At 38.0% G+C, this 20,693-nt stretch overlaps 1 protein-coding gene across 1 annotated transcript in view; it reads left to right on the plus strand.

The window, feature by feature from the left end:
- Window positions 1-11,406: 11,406 nt before the first annotated feature.
- The window catches only part of LOC107598770 (LIM domain only protein 7-like), a 42,926-nt gene continuing 33,639 nt past the window's right edge, over window positions 11,407-20,693 (plus strand). Inside the window, exons 1-8 of the mRNA XM_016290205.1 lie at window positions 11,407-11,679; window positions 12,616-12,689; window positions 14,352-14,422; window positions 14,537-14,606; window positions 15,002-15,108; window positions 17,073-17,103; window positions 18,073-18,186; window positions 19,278-19,476. Coding sequence (XP_016145691.1) covers window positions 12,621-12,689; window positions 14,352-14,422; window positions 14,537-14,606; window positions 15,002-15,108; window positions 17,073-17,103; window positions 18,073-18,186; window positions 19,278-19,476 — 661 coding nt within the window. The 5' untranslated portion in view covers window positions 11,407-11,679; window positions 12,616-12,620. The remainder of the gene's footprint in view (window positions 11,680-12,615; window positions 12,690-14,351; window positions 14,423-14,536; window positions 14,607-15,001; window positions 15,109-17,072; window positions 17,104-18,072; window positions 18,187-19,277; window positions 19,477-20,693) is intronic.

Here is a 20,693-nt window from a genome sequence, read left to right on the forward strand (position 1 = left end):
CTCTGGATGAACAGTTGAGACGTGACGAGACTCTAGAAGCTCAGCTGTGACGTAACGAGGCTCTGGCAGCTCAGCTGAGACTTGACTGGACTCATGACGATCAACTGCGACTTGACTTGACTTATGACGATCAACTGTGACTTGATTTGACTCCTGAAGATCAGTTGTGACTTGACTTGACCCATGAAGATCAGCCGTGACTTGACTCATGAAGATCAGCCGTGACTTGACTCATGAAGATCAGCCGTGACTTGACCAGACTCAGGATAATAAACTGTGACTCGATTTGACTCATGATGATCAACTGTGCCTAGACTCGACTCAGGAAGATCAACTGTGACTAGACTCGACTCAGGAAGATTAGCTGTGACTTGACTTGACTCATGATAATGAGCTGTGACTTGACTTGACTCATGACGATCCTCTGTGACTAGACTCGACACATGACTATCAGCTGTGACTTGACTAGACTCATAAAAATAAACTGTTACTTGACCTGACTCATGATGATCAACCGTGACTTGACTAGATGCTGTTGTGTCCGCCATCTTGTGAGTGTGCTCCGCTGTCGCCGCCATCTTGTGAGCGTGCTCTAGAGTGGCCGCCATTTTGCGATCAGGCTCTGCTGCCGCCGCCATTTTGTGAGCGTTCTCTGGTACAGTCACCACTTCAATCACAGACATTGTGTCGTGTTCTTCCTCCGCGACACCCACAGTAAATAAAGATCCGACAACAAAGCATAATCCATGAACTGAGCGAGTGATGAACGTGGACCCTCGCGTCTAAGCTTAGCCCTCAGAGGTTGATTTATGCCATCGCAGAAAAACTCTATCAATAGACAGTCTGGTAACTCAGAATAGTGAGCGATGGCTAAAAACTCTCGGATATGGTTCTCCAGTGATCGTGGACCCTGTTTAAGGGCTAACAAAATCCTTGCGGTGTCCATACCTGGCCAATGTTCCTCAGAAAAGCTTCTGGGTCCTTGTAGGGCTGAGTATTCTGTAACGGGGCTGACGAGACAACAGGCAAGGCAAAACAAGGAAAACACGGAGACTCGGAAAGGGGTACAGGCTAAACAATACTCAGCAGAGAAAGGTGGTTAGAGTGGGTGTTATATAGTGAGTGAGGTGATTAGAAACAGCTGTGTGCAATGAGTGCAAATCAGTGCAGTGTGCAAATCGTGCAAAGAATGATGGGATATGTAGTCCGGGGTGCTATGCAACAGTTTGTGTTGTGCGAGAGTCAATGTAATGGAAAGGGTGACCTCTGGTGGTGAATAAACGGAAGTCCATAGACCGAATTCGTGACATCGTGAAAGAGGAAACACTTTCAAATCGAACGAAATGTGATTCTGATCTGAACAAACTCTACAATCAATTCAACAATTTCTTTAATGTGAATCACCTTCATAAATCAACAACTCTCCCATTTCAATACAGCTCAGTGCCTCTGTTCAGTACCTTTACCTTAAAACGGACAAGCACAACCTTGGACGTCTTATTTCTTTTCAGTATGTTTGCTTTAGGGTTTCATTGTGGTTTTGCCATGCAATATTTTGCTGTCCAATATTTTTACCAAAGTCTAGTGAGTTTTAAAAAAAAACCCTAGATAATGTACTTCTCAGTGCTGTATGACTCCTTCAGACTCTCGCTGTTAAAATCAGCCCTACTGACCACCCCCCACACAGTCTGCAGGGGGCCAGGGAGTGTATGTGTGTGGAGAGAGTGTGTGTGCAATTGTCGGAATGTGTGTGTGTGGGTAAATATATGTGTGTTTAAGGGAAGTACTTCCTCCTTGCCAGTATTCCCACAGCCTCCATTTTCCTGTTGTGCTCAATGTGTCCTACACACACAAATATACAAGCAAACACAATCACCATCATATTTGTTCGACCCTATCCCGTGTGTCTTACTTCCCATTCCTTCCATGTCTGTCTGTAAGTGTATCCCTCCGTAACCTCGCCGATGGTTATTGAAATTGCATGGTTGGTATCAGTGAAATTCCTCTCCGAACTGATGTAGCTGTTGATGAATTACTGGCAGTGCTTGTAATTCATTCCAGAGACCATAGTGGACAGAAATAATTTATGGGAAATGTGTTTGAACGAATCCCTTCGTATTCATTTGACTGTCCTCATAGGGTGTGTGGTTATGCTAGTCTACACACACACACACACACACACTGCCACATCGTTTGGGGTCCGCTCCCCCGGCCCCCCTTACAGCCCCCAGTGCAGACCAGAGCGCAGTGGGAAAATTAGAGACAGCTTTTCGGCGTGGTGGAGGGAATGCTCGGACGATGAGAACATGTAGTGGAGAGAAGTCAATAAGGAGGGGGAGCTGCTGACTGGCCTGTGGAAAAAGAGAGCGAAGGGAAAGGAGAGAGAGCAACATGTCATGATTCAGAGGAAAAATAGTTTGTTTTACAATCATGTTCACATTTCAAGGGTCTTTCATATAGATCAGTCTGTGTTAAACTAGATGAGGAATCAATTTCACGCCCACTCTGTATGTTACACATGGTAGAATCAGTGACTTCAATTGTCGGACAGCCTGAGGGGTAATTTATCCAAAAATTTAAATTCTGACATAATTTTACCTTCATTTTGTTCCAAACCCATAAGTCTTTTGTTCATCTTCAAAACACAAATGAAGATAGTTTCAATGAAACCTGAGAGATCTCTGTCTCTCCATTGAAAATCCACACAACCAAAACTTTGACGTTTCAGAATATCCATAAATTGCAAAAGTAATCCAAATCAATCAAGCTGTTCTGAAAAAATGTGATCGCTTTACAGTACGACAAATCGATTGTAAGAAAATTTAGGCTTTAATTCACATTGATCAACCAGCATACAGTACATTGAGCACTGACTTGACACACAAGAGTAAGTGTCATTAGTTCTTGTGAAAGGTCAAACGTGCTTGTTTGACATGAAAGAACAAACGCCACGTATCAAGCAAGCACATTTAAGCTTCCATTTACCATATTTGATGTGTTGCATGTCTGTGCATTAATGTTTACTAAATTAAATCTGTTTATCACTCAAAGTGATTGTGACGAGAGGGGCGGGGCCGAGAGCCGTGGGAACAGAGCGAGGCCGGTGGAGTAAGTGATAATGAGCGACACCTGCGCCACTCACCGGTCTCGAGTCTCACGGAGGAGCTCCGGAAGGATACAAAGGAGGAGTGACGACAGGGAAAGACGAGAGAGGACCAGGCCTGGATTTTATTTTGTGTTTTGGTTTGGTTTGTGCGCGGCAGTCGTCCGCGAGGGGCTCTCACGCTGTTTTGAGTGTATTTTATTATTAAAGTTTTGTTTGTGTGTTCGCCGGTTCCCGCCTCCTTCTCCCCGACCTACAAACTATGTTACAGTGATCATGTCTCTTCACAAGAGTTTGATTAAACAGCTTGATTCATACAAATTACATTTAGGATGTCTTTATGCTTTTTGAAGCGTCAGTTTTGGTGGAATGGACTTACAGGGGAGAATAGAAATCTCTGACAGATTTGTCATTTCTGAGCGAACTACCACTTTAAACGTCAGTACAGAATATGAGTACTATTACAAACATTTGTCTGACTCATTTACTAGGGGCGCACACAAACTAGACCCATATGGCACTGAGCCGTGATGCCTATTACATTGCATCACAGGAAATAATCTTACGGGAAGTGTCTTTTGATAAACAGAACCTGTGCTGATAAAATTCATAAAGGACTTTGGACTTAGGGACAAGCTGCGGGGGTTACAGTGGAGGAGTGGAGAGAAAGAAGAAGAGGGAGGACAAGAGGGGGAAAGAGATGAGAAAAACAAGAGAAGCCAACAATGTGACAAAGAAATGAAAATGATAGAGTGCCTGCGAAGAAGTAATGGATGAGTGAGTGAGAGAGCATAAATAAGAGGTTATTTTGAAGTGAGTGCCTCAGTAGGAAGACAAAAGAGAGGGGGCGAGAGAAAGAATGGTGGTTGGCAAGGTTGGGAGGCCCTGGCTTAGCTCTGAGTCTGTCTCCTAATGGGCTCAGGGCTCCCTGATTTTCAAAGCCAGAGGGAAACATGAGCGCAGACACCAACCTCAGCATTCCAACACACACACACTCTCTCTCAGACCAACCTCGATCTCTCGCTCTCTTTCCGTTTCCCTTCTCCCCATCTTACAACAAACATTCTCATCCTTGCGTTCCCTTTCAATGCAACCTCAGCCTTACCAAACACACTTTCCCTCTCAAACCCACTTCACCCTTAAAGGAATATTTCACCTAAAATGGAAATTTTGCCATAATTTACTCACCCCTCATATCCTCCTAAAACAGTATGACTTTCTTTCTTCTGTGGAACACAAAAGGATACTTTTTTTTCAGTGCATTTGCAATTAATAGAGTGCTGCAGTGATAGTGTATTTTTGTAGGCCAACCCGTTTGTTAGTATCACCCTAGTTCCCTTGACTAAAACCCAATAGGATTTTTTCATTAGCTTTTGGATTATTGCAGAAAATAAGCTCTGTGACCAATAGAAGTTTATGATTCTTATGCTGGGTACACACTTAAAGATTTTTTAAAATCTTATAAGATCTTCAAGATGTGAGAGACCACAAACATGAGGACAAAAAAAATCCTAGATTTAACCGTTTTGCTCCTATAGTGTGTGGTGTCTTCGGGGTTCCCCCCCACACATCAGGATTTCTGATCGTAAATATTCAACATGTTAAATATTTATGATTCGCGATCGGGGGGCCTCCGATGTTTTTCCGAGCAGATTCAGTCACTCTTAACACACCTCACACCACAGGAAAATCTGATATGATAATCTTTAGAACCACCAAGATAATCGGGACATTACCTAGGATTGTCGGAAAGGGAGGAATTGGCCCAAAATCAGCCCGATTGTCTTGTGGTGTGTACCCAGCATTACATGTTTTGTACATCAAGACAATCTTCACAAATGAACACAACTTCAATGGAGTTTGAAGCCAGAATACAATCACCAGAACTAAAAAGCTAAATGTAGGCTATAAACAACCTACACCACAGTCTCAAGAGTTCACCGTCACCACCACTAAGTTCCGAATTTTCTTTTAATCTTAATAAAATATCTACAGGTTAGATTTTTTTTTTTTGAGTTTGCAAGAGCTCGAGTATAAACAAAATGACCCTGTGAAAGTGGACTATTAGTAGATGAGTTTAGTATGATGACTTTCAATGTCCCCAACAATCCCATTTAGCCACTTGTTAAAACCCACCTTTTTCAAGACACATACATTTGGGTATTACCAATGCATTTCATGTTGTAGAATAAAATGTGAAACTATGAATGTGAGCTTTTGTTAGACTGTTTTTCAGGCATTTAACCAAACACACACACACAAAAAAAAACACATTGACTTCAGGATGATGGAACTAAAGGACAAAAACGCCAACTTCTTTATAGGATTTAGGACTGCAGCACTGTATGGATATTAAAGCTTTTGTCACGCTTGTACTACACTGAGGAGCGTGGAACAAGGAACAAGGAGACGCAGGAGATTTCACAGTAAACACAGTCTTTATTCCTTCCAACACGGGATACACAGGGCTGCCAGGAACACACGTAGCACAAGACGAACATTCAATATCGGACAAGGGAGAATGGCACAGGCTATAACTTAAATACAAGGGATAATTGGGGAACAAAGGCGACATCAATGGAACATAATCAAACTACACGAGGACAGGAACTTGACCAAATAAGGAAACACAGGAAGGACTACGGGGCAAAACAGGTACAAAAGTCTGACAGCTTTCAGGTTTCAAAAAGTATATTTGACTCGCTAAGCATATTGACTCATAGGAATCTATGTTATATTAAGTCTTCTAAAGCCAAATGATGGCTATGTGTAAGGAATTGACTCGAATTTAGTCATTATTAGCTATGTACAAATCATGAACCAATCATTCTTTGGAGTCAAATAATTTCAGTGAACCATCTGATCCAATCCTCAAAACTTTTCAGATCGATTAATTCACAGATCAGACTTGTGCGACTTGTGCAGGCCATATAGTGGAAGATTGTCAGTGAATAACAACTTTTTTGTTTGTTTCTCACACACTACTATGTTTATGTCTTCAGAAGACTTGGAATATTGTAGACAAGTTGAGTCGACTACTGTTAATGGTACTTCTATGCTGACGCTTGAAACCTCCAGTACCTATTATAATGGATAAAATGCATTAAAAAAAAAAATTAAAAATCCTTTTTGTAAGCCATTCTGGTTTGGAATAATTTGAGGGAGAGCAGACTTGAACTGCAGTACTGCCTCATTAGCATACTGAGTCATTGTTCTGTTGGTGCCTTATTATATGTATTGACCATTCTGCAAATGACAGCAGCAAACTGTCACTGGCTCATAGGCACTCTGACATGCAACCCATGCTTTATTGTTGTACAACCAATCCACTGACACAGTTTTTCTCTGCGGCACTGCCCTCATAATGCCATGGTAAATAGACCGCCGTCTGCTGCCTCACCACAGTTTGCAATGCTTCTGTCTCGCCTGCCTTAAAACCGCCTCAATACTCTTCTGAGTCCCATCAAAGTGCCTCACTGGTTATATTTACTCAAGGGTGAGATGTAAAATGTTATCCAATGTGTCTCTCTTATTACAGATATTGTAAGTTGATCAGTTGGTGTATATGTGAACTCTCCTCCATCTGACACATCGGTTTGTTCTCACCCTTCTGACACCACAAGGCATCACCATAGCAACCTCTCACTCTGTCACCCTTCTTTGGTCCTGTTGAGAACGCATGACATGATAGCACACATACACACACATAAGATGACCTCATCACATCTTTGTTGTTCATTAGAGATTTGAAGTTATTACATTGAGAATTGCTTGGCCAGGACATTTTAATTAGTTGTTCTTGCATTATTATAACTCTGTTCCAAAATCTAGTTGGCTGACTCACAATCTTTGAAGACAACATCCTAACCATCATGGAACCTCATAAGTGACTGATCTGGAATGCTCTTTATTAACAGAAACTTGTTAAGTCATGACGCAACGAATAGGCTCAGGTCTAAGGCTCCATTCCATTTCAAGTGAGAATCTTAACAGCCATTTATGAGCACTATTCATACATAGCGCACCATAAGCTAAGCTTTTAAAAAACAGACTGCAATATTTTATGGATTCATAAAAGATGAATCAGTGTCTGGCCAACTGAGCTATTCGGTATGGAGATAAAGGTTAGGATCAGGATTTTTTGGTAGTATAATAGCACACAGTAAATGTATACTGACACCGTATGTTGTTTGCTTTTAGCATCTGATAGAGCACTTGGACCCAGAAAAAGTGACGCGTGACGTCAGACTTAAAAATTAGTTTGCGTTTGGCATTAGCATGCTGCTAAGCTATTGACAAGTCTAACAAGTATAGAAATATATTCACTCTCAGAAAAAAGATACAAAAGCTGTCACTGGGGCGGTACCTTTTCAAAAGGTACACTTTTGTACCTTTTAGGTATTAATACACTTTAGGTACTTATATGTACCTTTGAGGTACCAATATGGACTGTTTAGATACAAAGGTGTGCCTTTTGAAAAGGTAAAGCCCCAGTGACAGCTTTTGTACCTTTTTTTCTGAGAATGTTGGGTAAACTAATAAATCGTTTTAATCATGTAGAACTTTTTTTCAATGCCTTGCAGTATTACATAGGATATAAAGGATATATGTTCCAGGAAACACAGAACGTTCCCCTAAGGTTAGCATATTGTGCCCATTTGTTTATTTTGGAGAACTAATCAATAATAACAAAAAATTATTTGTAGGCTATTTTTTTTTCTATCCGAAATCTAACATTCAAAGAAAGTTCAGTAATTGTTAGCTGAATCTTATGGACCTGAGAGGTTTGATTTAGGCCAATCAACCAAACTATCTAGGGATGATCTAGAAACCATGTAGACCAGTGGTTCTCAACCTTTTTGACTCCAAGATTGTCTAAAACAATATTCAAAGGCCCCATGACTTTTCCAGTTGTTTGTGATATACTGGACATGGATTAAGGGCAAGTTATTTTTTGTATAACATAATTTCTACCCGATAAAATATTCCAGCGCTCGGCATAACCACATTCATTATATTTTAACAATTTACATGACTGTTCCAGTTTTTGTGTGTGTTTGTGTGTGTGTGTTTTATTGGGAATCCTGGTTCTTCAAAGTGTTTTGACTTATTTAATGCTCGATTTGTCTAATTTTAATTCATTTTAAGTCATCTTGAGCTGGCTCCCTTGTAAGTTTGCCAAGGCCCCCTAGCTGGTTGAAAACCACTGACGTAGACCACAGAAGTAACTGCTATAAGAACAGTTTTGACATTGTCATCAAATATTTGCTGAACCTTGTAATGGGAGTGAGTCTGGATGCTAGTAGTGTTTTAAGATGTGTGTTAACAGGAGTGAAATGTGCCCTTGGCTGGACTAACATATCTGGCTCTCCACCTTATCTTCATCCCTCCTTATTCTCTCATGTCTGCTGGGCAATGCCAGATCAGGACAAAGCTACAGTGTTCAGGGAACTGTACTACTGTTTCAGTGCTACAGCTGGGCAGCTCCAGGTGAAATAGATCACCAGTCAGTGGGCAGGGACAAATAAGCATACACACACACACACACACACACACACACACACACACACACACACAAGCACACACACGCACACACACACACACACACACACACACACACACACACACACACACACACACACACTCTATAGCAACTTTATGAAGCACTTTAGAGGGTGGAATCTAAAAATCTTTTTTTTTTAATAATATTAATATGCATACTGGTGCAAGAGAATGATATTTCACAATGAATGTCATTAACAACGGTTTCATTCCATTATGTAGCTGAAAACAATAGAAATGATCCCTCAGAGATGCAGAAAAACGACTAATCACAACCATTGTGAATTGTAGCACTGGCTCTGGTTAGATGTTTGTTTTATAAGCAAACTTCATTGTTGACTGAAAGAATGTCTCTCACGCAAACATGCATTGCCAAACCAACATTCACATATCTATTTATTTCTGGAACATTTTTTTCATATGTATATGCAGCATATATTCAGTAAGAGTTAGAGCTAGAGAAATATCACCTCTAATTTGTGTGGTCAACCTCATAGCCACTCCAAACTGTAAACAAATTTTCTTTGTATGTTTCTAGTTTATCTCATTCCATCCAGTGGCTTCAGAAACCAAGAATTAGAATCAAAAACACACATTTCAAGAGAAGTCCATGGCAAAAGATGTGCAAAAGATTATTAGATCTACTTTAGCTTGCGAAAAATTCTATATAACCTCTAAAATGTTTACTTAAACTCTGATATCTTGGCTGGGTTTGAACTAACTTTAAAAACACCAGTTAGGACTGATGAGGAGAACAATTTATGAATATCAAACCCACTAAGGGATCCTCTAATTTGCTTCAGTTTTGCACCATTTTTATTCAACCTGAATCTGTGAACATTGCCAATCAGACTAGGGCTCTCAAAAAACTTGAACTGGCCTAAATTCAAATCACTTTTACATTATTTACACACACACACACACACACACACACACACACACACACACACACACACACACACACACACACACACACACACACACACACACACACACACAGACACTCACACACACACACACTCACATGTTTACTTAGCTATCTAGCGTAATGGTTTTTATACTGTACAAACTGTATATTCTATAGCCCTACACCTAAACCTACCCTTCACACGAAACTTTCTGCATTTTTACAATTTTAAAAAAACTTTGTTTACTTTATTTTTATACCAGTTTTACAAATGACGACATCCCCAAAGGGAGGTTTTTGGAGATTTTGTCAGGATTAGCTCACTTTTAGGTACAAATTTGTCCCCAAAATATGGTTAAGTATTACACACACACACACACACACAATAAATAAATTCTGACTGACCCAAGTACAGAGATATAGAAATCTTTGCTCTATTGCTAGAGAACATATTACACCTTCATAGATGCATCTGGCCTTTTAAACAAAAGAAGACTGCAATCTGAGCATCTGATGTGCAACACATTCACCATAAGATGCTATATTATGCTGTATTCTCTTATTAGAAAATCTATATACAAGACAACCAACTTACTTGACAAAAAGTGCATTCAAATATACATATAACCAGATATCTTCACTTATTTTTATTATCACAAGTGAAACCGCAAAACTTATAGATCAACAGTAGAGGACACCTTTCACCAACATCCTGTGATGAGCTGCTAGCATGCTTTGAAACCTATTGCTTTCTTAATCACATCAGATGACAACAATAGTGTGATAAACTGTTGGTTGTCTGACAGCAGACTAGTCACACAGGAAACCAGTGGGCAGACAGGCTTATACATTGCTCCAGCTTTGGTTAACACTTCCTGTAGCTGGATGAAGCACTTCCTGTTTTAGTTCCAGCTGTTGAAAGCACCTCTCAATGTAAGTTATAAGCATGTTACTGTTGCAACAAACTGTTGCAATTGCATCTGACCTAACCACATCAAATGCGTATATGCATTATATTTATATATTTTGGGGGACTTTCTGGAGCTTAACAGGCATCAGTGAACTGTTTTTGTGTGGGAAAGACATTTGTGAAAATTCATGAAACATTTTTTTTACTGTCTATGGAAATATATAAACCTACAAGTTTGCATCCATGGGTAAATTAATGATAATACAATAAAAAAATTATAATATTCCTTTAACACATACAGCAGGTGGGCCAAATAAGATCTGTCAATAATTATTATACAGATCTCTGATGATATTGTGGTGTAGCCTGATACATCAGTGTTCTGCCCAAAACTCATCTATGAGGTTAAAAGCACTTAGCAGCGCAGACCATAGTCCATATTCAGACCTAACATGTATGCTAAGGTTTTTCTTTCTTTCTTTTCTGGTCATAGATCAGCTAGACTAGTTTCCACAAAATCAAACCAGCACCTGTGTCATATCCAAATAAAAATTGAAATGATAAAATACTCATTATGATTTCATTTTCATGGTAAAGCTTATCAAAACATTTATGTTAGCTGAATGTGTGCGGTCATTTTTATAAAATAATTTCATTGATTTGAAACAAACAAAAAATGATAATTAAACTGACTTCCCCTGACTGTGCTGGCATAACTAGCCACATTGTTAAGGGTTAAAGTGCTAAGATGTAGTGAAAAAAAAGTTTGGGCCCTTTCGTTCAACAAGATGACAACACTGTTGAAGTGAATCTTTGTCGCTATCTGCTGGTCATTGCTGCCATAGCACGCGAGCCCATGTCATCGCTCTTTAAAGCAGCAGGGGGCGTGGCATATTTAAGCTACTCATCATCACTACACGCACTCGCCTCTGCAAACACTGCGCTCGCCGCCTCTGCCTCATCACCGAACGGGGACTTTTCTGTTCCTGCTCACTACAACACGCATGTTTGGTGGAAGGAGAGCTGCACGATCCAGTCGCCTGCAGGGACTTCAAGGTGTGAAATCGAAGAGCAATGTTTGCAACAGATTAAAAGAGTTGTGTTGGAGGCACGCGCACTGGTAACTTAGAGGGAAACACCTTGAAATTTAAGAGTACTTACAGGAAATCAATAAGCAATTGAAACAGGGGCTAGCAGGTAAGTTTTTGAGTCATTCCACTTGAGATGCTTGTAGGGTGCAACAGGTGCGCAGTGTTATGCATCACATTAAGCATTTGGGGTTGCAAAGGTGATGGAAGCTCATTTGAACCCGTTCAGAGTCACTTTTCTCTGGTGGTGGGTTTTTTGTCCTTTTGTTGTCACCCAAATCGCAAATGATTGTTAGATTAGATTAGATGCTACTAATTTATTACACATGTATATTCAAATGTAGCAAAGATCTGTATACTATTGCAGAATTGCTAGATGTGATTCTTCTACACATTCTGTCTAATCTTCACCACAATTGATTGTCTGTGATGCATATTTACTGTTTTTTTTGTTTGTTTTGTTTACGTGTTTAAATTACAGCTTAATTCCAACAGTGAAACTCAAAATCACTGCTGAATTTCAGCTATTATTTTATTGATATCAATTATTATTATTATTATTATTACTGTAGTAATATAAAAAAAATAACTTAATTTGATGAAATGTTTGTTTTGTTTACGTGTTTAAATTACAGCTTAATTCCAACAGTGAAACTCAAAATCACTGCTGAATTTCAGCTATTATTTTATTGATATCAATTATTATTATTATTACTGTAGTAATATAAAAAAAATAACTTAATTTGATGAAAGCAGCCTGGATCTGCAATGATTTTGTTTTAACTAAATTTTCTTGAAGTTGCCTAACTTTCAATAATAATGATGCAACTGGCCGGAAACAATTGTTGTTGTAATAAACATTAGAAATAACTATTGATAAATGCTCATAATCTATTTTATTATTATTTATATAAAATACAAAATATGAAAACACATTTATATATTTATTTAAATATGGTCATAGTTTTGTTTCCTTGTCCTTGAATGTAATTGGTCTGTAAATGGGGTTATATTCAAAGGAGCTTTCATTGTGAAATGCACACAGGTGTGATGGAGTGGCGTCAGCAGTCTGCAGTCAGCTGTGAGCTGGCGTTCCAGGAGGCACAGAGATGGCTTGAGGTAATGACAACCCTCCCCCAGGTCTTTTCACCCTCATCTTCTGTTGAGGCAGACTTTGTTCTTTGTCGCTCAGAGAATCTAATGCTTTAAGTAACCTGACAGGTATTATTGAAGCTTTAGCCCAATTAGCTCAGCTTTAGTATTACGTGCACTTTTCAGAATGCAATAAATGAATAGACTGATGTGTGTGAGTTCTCAGGAAATGCTTTATTTCTTGAATGTTATTTTAGAAGGACCAGTTTAATGGAAACTAGACACGATAACATTCATCATGATGTTCCCTTCTGTCTTGAATGCTTATGTTTTTAAAGCAGTCTTAGATAACCTGGACCATTTGTGGTAGTCTTCCTTTATCAGCTTTAAACCATTTGCAAAGTAGCCAAGTACCATCAGCTCCATAGAATCCTAGATGCCATGTGTCGTCCTTATTAAACTATTGATTGTTTTGAATAATGATGTAATGCTTTGTTTGCTTTCATCAGTGGCTTTTATTATGTCATCCTGCAGTTTGCAGCAATACATTACATTATAGCAAGACAATAACATTTGTAGAGTAGTGCCCTTATTATAAAGTACTGTGTTTGTAATACAGTGATACAATTCAGTGACAAACACATATGTCACTCCTATGCCACCTAGAATAGCGGTGTTTTTGCATGCGATTCAAAAATGCAAAACTATGAAAGTAGAATTTCTCTATGCTTTGAAATGTATAAGCTGGGATAAAATAATGCAATTGTGAGTTGCTGTTAGATCTTTTAGATTCTGCCTCGGCTCTCTCATGTCTCTTTTGATGTGGATCGTACACAAGCAGCCATTGATGGATTACATTCCATGTGCCCAAACAAGCTGATGATCAGGATGCAAAATTGGGCAGGCATCAGGCATGGATGCTTCACTGCATCTCAATCTGAACACAATGGACCCCTGAGTTGTTTGCCACATTCTGCTTGCCAAATGCCCACTCCACCACATGACTGGTACAGTCAGGTGCTCTTTGCTTGGGCACCTCAGTCTCCAAACATGGTGTACTGTGTGGCATAATCTGAGGTCCTGTTTGAATGTGCACAATTATAATGTGTGGATAGGATGACTTAATGGATGATCATTTGACTGAAACCGATTCAGTATGAAAAGAGCCAGAATTTTTTGTTGATTTTGCTTGCTTAATGGCAGGAACATCAATTATGTGGTGTGCTATTGCATATGATGACTGAAGATCAGAATGTGCTCTGAAATGTGTGGAAAGTAGCATGCCATGTTTTTGAGAGGGCCTGTAGGTTTCCTGTCTGTGGACATTCACATAATCTGTATGTGTTGCTGACAGGATTTGCTTTTATGTTTTTGTTAATAAAGTATTATATATAATATGTTCCAATTCTATACACTTACACTGTTCATAAGGCCTGTAATATTGTCTTGTAATATTTTTGAAAAGTCTTTTGTTCATCAAGGCTGCATTTATTTGATTAAAAATACAGTAAAAAGTGTAAAATATGACATATTACAATTTAAAATAATGGGTTTCTGTTTTAATATACTTTGTAAATGTAATTTATTTCCTGCGGTAGCAAAGCTGAAAACTGAATTTTAAAAAGAGCAGTTTGTATGTTGTTAGTCCTAGTTTGTGCATGTGATCTGTTTTGGTTATTTCCTTAACAGGAAGTGACGAAAAAGCAGTTTGGAAGTAAAAGCTTTCGAGTGGCCTTAGAGGACGGGGTCCTTCTGTGCGAGTAAGTAATTTTTTTTCAATGATTCTTTAATTTCTTTAAGCACAACAATGTATTGATTTGCAAATTTTACTTTGTTTTAGGTTTACTTAAAATATATTTTTTGTCTGTTTTCAGTCTAATCAACACATTGAAGCCGGGCATCATCAAACGAGTGAACAGACTCTCCACTCCCATTGCAGGCTTGGTGAGCATATTTTAAATGTGGATTTATCTTAGAATTATGAATTAGTCAACCAGTTAGTCTCTAATGAAACACCTCTTTTATTATCAAATGATTCCGGAAAACTTGTATATACATGGTGCAAATGCAAAGAAATTTTCCCATGTGAGTCCAGAGCATTCCAGTAGTAAATGCTGAAAATGTGTGGAATAGTGCCTGACAGCTGTCTCCTTCAGTTCCCACCCCTTTTCTGATCAACTAGTCCATCTCTTGTGCTGGTGTTCTCAGTGGAGCTTCGTCATCCAAGCTCTTTGCCTTCTCTACTGTCAACTGTATTATTTCACTGGGTGGTTAAGAATTGAGGATGTCTACCCTTTTATTTACACTAGCTGCAATAGTCAAAACTGGTCTCTCTTCAGGACAACGTGAATGTGTTTCTCAGGGCTTGTGAGAAACTAGGGCTTAATGAGGCACAGCTCTTCCATCCTGGAGACCTGCAAGATGTGTCCACACGTGTGACTGTCAGGTGAGCAGATGGAAATGAAAGCAGAAATTCTTATTGCCATTTTTTTCCTCTTTGTTGCACTGCAATGCAGTAAATGGTTGATCTGTTATGAACTGTCAAAGTTGGATTTGTTGCCTGTGCTTTCGAATGTCTCGTTTGCATTGTATTTGTGTAATTCAATAAGCCTTAAACATCTGATGCTAACCTATCTATCTGTATTTAAACTCTTTTACTGCTTTAGCTGTTTATGTGAACATAAATAAAGAAGTAAGTCTTTTATATGCCTGCAGGAAGAGGGTTCATTTGAATAGTGTTTGCAGTCCGATTACATTTAAATACCAAATGAAAGGCTGGATGGGTCCTGTCACTCATTATCTGTCCAACATAGACCTATGTTTTAATCAAGTTGACTTATGGAAATGTATTTTGAATAAAATCTGATGGCATTTAAATGGCAGAGCAGTCAGTCGTGACGCATTGACACATGGTCTGTCATTATTATGATCAGGGCCAGAGAAGATGTATTCTGAGCATAAACCACTCTTGGGGTTAAACATTAGTCAACTTGAAATGGCGTTCATGGCTCAGTTTGCTTTCGATGGATTTGTAAAAGCTGTATCTATCTATATCACGTGTGATTGGAGAAAAGGGGTTTAAAAATAAGAGGGCTTGGTGATGTCATCCTAAAATCCAAGTTGTTTTAGAAGCGGGATGAGTTGAAAAGATTACGAAGACAAACGTTTTCTTTTGGAATAACATTGTGTAGATATTTAGAAGAAATAGATTGTTTAATACATGCATTAGTTGTCTTAAGTATGGCTTTGTGGTTAGAAGTTGAGCTACGGTGCTCACGTGGACATTATGAGTTTTAGTTTGGCTTGTGTAATATTCTGTTTTCCATTTCTTTTAACTTGTTTCTTGTCCTCTCTCTATTACAGTGGTTCTCAACCATTTTGACTTGAAGACCCCCTGTTGTTCAATAATATGTGCTCCCCCCCCCATATGGAAGAAATATGGTTTCAGTTAGATTATTTTAATATATTAATAATAATTTGTTATTGTAGGCTCCGACGTTCTGTTAGAGTACCACCGCTCTACTCTCCTTATCAATACAAAAAGGTATTTCAAAACCATATGGAATTTCCATGAAGTATTTCCAATAACTAATTTCAGTCCCGACTCTTGCTCTGTGAATTTCATCAGACAGCCTCATTCTCCAGGTCCTGACTCAACCCTGAACAATAAATCATGTTGTCCATCCCGCTGAGAGCTTAAAGTCCCTACCATTGGCCTTGTAGAGGAACGAGGGGCGCGAGAGGGTGGAAGGGGGGCACAGTGACCTCTAAATTTAGCTCCAAATGACTATCCCTTCAAACCAAATGCTATGGTGATGCTATAGTGGATCTGACTGCTGTTTTTAACTTGCATACTTTCTCGCGGTCATGTTGGTTTAGGGCTCAATGAAATAACATACACACTTTCACTTACTGTAATAACCTCAGAACCGCAGCTCAAGTTCTGTTTTCTTATAGCCTGTCTGACTTATTTTTAAGGTAGCATGACGTTTTTGTGTAATGTGCATCTGGTGTTTAAATAGCTGAATTCCTTTGTAAAACCATATTTGCTAGTTCATGGTGACAGATGGATGGCTCACATGTCCGGCGTCCGCACGCTGTGGGAACAAGTATGTTCCTCTGTCAGATAGTTAAGTGTTTCTTTTGATCACTTGCTGATTGCCTTTGTTAAATAAGCACTGCAAGTTTTATATATTATGCTTATTGTAAATACAAATCAGTGTACATGATTAGTGACTTACTGTAAGGCTTATGTGGTATGTAGTTGAGGTCCATTTATAGAAATGACAATTTTATTGGAGGGTATGGGGTGGATTTAGTTGCTGGTACTGTTAGTGTGAGCTGGAACTGATCGGAGTGTCTGACAGTGAATGTTCATCACATTTAACATCCTTCTCTCCTTCTGCTTAGACTTGAAGAGACAAGCAGGAGACTGAAAAATGTAAGTTTTTCTGCTATTAAAAGCTTGTTCTTAATTGCTAACAAATAACTTTTGAACTAAATGGTCCATCAAGCGAGTGCAGAAAGGTGCATGTACCAGAAGGTGCATGGCTTGTCTTTAATGTGAACTCAATTTGGCCTTTGACTCTTTAGTTTGCATACCAAACAAGTTGATTTGTCATTTTATCTCATTGCGCTCTTCTGCTGAAGGTGTTATTAGGGTGCCATTTAAAGCCACTTAAAGCACTGCTTTGCATGCACTATATGGATTAATGACTCAATTCAAGACCAGCATTTTGAAATATGAACAATTGTTTAATTTAGAAATGCGTTTTAGTTTTACACCTCCTTATGGTTCTCAAATAGCTCACTTATATGCTCACAAGTCTCCGATTGTTCTCCAGTGCACTCATGATTGTTTCAGAGTAAGTCATATTTTGGGGAAAAAGATAAGTGGTACTGATGATGGCATTATTTCTAACAAGTTGTTTGAACTTGTAAAAGGAATTTGAACTGGAACCGCAGCATCTGCATTGACCCATCTGCCATGCATCTTTGTTTTATTGGTAATATGTTGATTTGCTAATATTTGATTCCTCATTAGAATAATTCATCTTAGAGATCCAACAGGCACCACAAAGCCCTGGTGTGTGTGTGTGTGTGTGTGTGTGTGAGAGAGAGAGAACAGTCATAGTTTTCTAAATGAGAACAGGAATGTAACTGGGACACAGAAGCCATTCATGCCACGCACAACACTGAATTCTCAGAGGCTTTTGTGTCATCTCATGTTAAAACTTGTTTGTTGTTATTTAAATATTGAAATTATAAATGAATCTTTACATGTTAATTAGGAAAAAGACAATTACAGATTCAAGTTTCTTTTCATCTTTGTTTTAAATTATATTTAGTCATTTGTTTAAAGTATTTTTTCTCTCTCTCTCTCTTTCCATCATGCTGTTATTACATACAGGTTTTGATCACTATATACTGGTTGGGGAGGAAGGCCCAGTCTGATCCGTTTTACACTGGACCACAGCTGAATCTAAAAGACTTTGAAGGTTTGCTGGGCACAGCATTATCGAAGGTATTTACTTTTGATGTGATTTTTATTTTATTTTATTTCCTTTTTATTCAAGGAAGTGCAATGTAAGTTGATGTGTTTATAGCCTAAAATACCTTTTAATAAAATTAAACTTTTACATTGTTTTTCTTTTGTTTTTAATTTTATTAGTTTTTTTCTTAATTTTCAAAATCATTATATAAAATAAAGAAAGATGTAATTATCAGTGTTTTTCCACAAAAGTCATGTAGAAAATGTCAGTTTTTTTTGTTTATAGTGTAAAATACCTTAAAAGTAATGAATTTACTTTTAAATAATTTTAATATTTAATAATAAAAATAAACATGACTAGTATTATTATATTAAGTATTTATAAAATAAAGATGAACATGTCTGAGAGTTGTTGCACAAACAATAAAATCTGTTGTGTTTATAGCATAAAATACCTTTAACATTTTTTAAATATTTAAATATTATTATTATTATTGTTATTATTATTATTATATCAAATATTTATAAGATGTGGATCTTAGAGTTGTGCAAATTATGAAATGTCAGTTTGATGTGTTTATAGCTTTATACCTTAAGTGATTTTTTTTAACAGTAGTATTATTATTATTGTAAATATTTATAAAATAAACAAGGGTGTAAGTCTGAGATTTGTTGCGTAAATGATACAAATTCATAATAAAAAATTAAAAAAAGTTTGATGTCTATAGCTTAAAATATCTTCTCAAGTTTTTACAATTTAATTTCTATTAAGTGTTTATGCATTGCAATAGATCCATAAGACAAACAAGCCACTCGCTTGTCAGAATCATTACATTACTCAAATAGGAGGATGTTACAATTGAGTCTCGTGTGATTTGGTGTTTTACAAAGGACATCATGCAGGTCCAGAACCTCCCATTAGTTTTGGCTACTGTTAAAATGATTCAGTCAAGCACAAGTCAGTGTTGTCGGTCCCCGCATAGTAATTATCAATGAACTGGCTGACATTTTACTCCGTATGTAGGTAATTTCTTCATTCAGTAAAATGAAAAACCACTGTAAAAGTTGAAAACTCACTTTTCAACCCTCTCTGAAGTTTTGGCTCTTTATTCACTTTCTTCCAGGCTCTGGAGGAGTCTGTGCAGTCGAAGTCAAGTGTGAGGGACAGTGGGTACGCAGAGGGCTGGTTTTCTGACAGGGAAGATCTGTTCAGTCTGAAGCAGTCGGGCTACAGAAGGGAGGACTCAGTCGAGAGCCTGGACTCAGTGGAGTCTCGCACACTCAGTGTGGCTTCAGACTGCACACTTAGAGCCGGCAGTGAAGGTAAGACTGGATGTGTGTGTCTGTTGGTGTTATTAATTGTGTAATACCCTTTTTACTGTACTTGTGTGCTCTTTTTGATTTGGCCATCACTCTGGGAACTTTGCAGTGGACAATGGGTGTGCTAACATGCACTGATTTTCATCAATCTGTCTGAATCCAATCACATTTCAGATTTTGAAAGTACTGTTTATTAACACCCCATCAGAAGTTTTAGGTCGGGAAGTTTTATTTTTATTTTTAGAAGTGTAATTTTATTCAGCATGGATGCATTAAATGGATTAAATTTTACAGTAAAGACATTTACATTTGTTACAAAAATTTATGAAAAAATGCTGTTTTTTAAATGTTCTATTCATCAAAGAATCCTGAAAAAAACAAAAACATGTTGAGCATCAAGTCAGCATATTAGAATGATTTCTAAAGGGTCATGTGATATTTTAAATTGTAATAATATTTCACAATGTTAATATTTTTGCTATGTTTTTGATCAAATAAATAGTCTTATAAGACTACATATACAAGAGACTTCTGTCAAGACCATTAAACAGATCATACATATGATAAACATACATGTCATGACCCTGTGCATGTGCACAAGGTATTTTTGAATCCAGTTGAGAAAGTGGTTTTGCAGTAGGTTTACATGGCTATTTTAATTTTTAACAAATAAAGATCTACACCACCCCTTTTAATCAGATTGAAATTGCATTCCAATCAAGCTCATTTGGATCAACTGAGGTGTTTAAATGAATGCTTTTCAGTCCCATTGAGCCATTGATCAGATTATTAACCGATTATTAGGTTGCATCTAAGTGTACCAATTATTTCTTTACCTCAAATGAGCAAAATCATCAAACATTTACTTCAGGACATGATGGTCCATACTGTTGCTTTAATATCCTCATGTGTTATCGCCAAAATCACAATGTCTTGTTTACTTTGTGACTTCGTTATTGCATCTCTCAAACACTTGGTAATGAAAGTTCGCTACCTAGACCTTGTCCCTTCGTCCCATCTATTCACGTAAGTGTGACATTCTTGATCGCTCCACACCCATTCTGTAATGCATAGAGCTGCTGCCAATTGAAGGATGGAAGACTGTGGGGTGCTCTAGGGTTGTCATGATACTGAAATGTTAATGCCAAAGCAAAATAATGTGCTGTTTAAAAGATATGAACTATACACACAGATAAAAATAAGACAGTGGCATCATGTAG

This window comes from Sinocyclocheilus grahami, unplaced genomic scaffold (genome assembly GCF_001515645.1).
Source record: "Sinocyclocheilus grahami isolate Dianchi unplaced genomic scaffold, SAMN03320097.WGS_v1.1 scaffold255.1, whole genome shotgun sequence".
Classification (NCBI taxonomy): domain Eukaryota; kingdom Metazoa; phylum Chordata; class Actinopteri; order Cypriniformes; family Cyprinidae; genus Sinocyclocheilus; species Sinocyclocheilus grahami.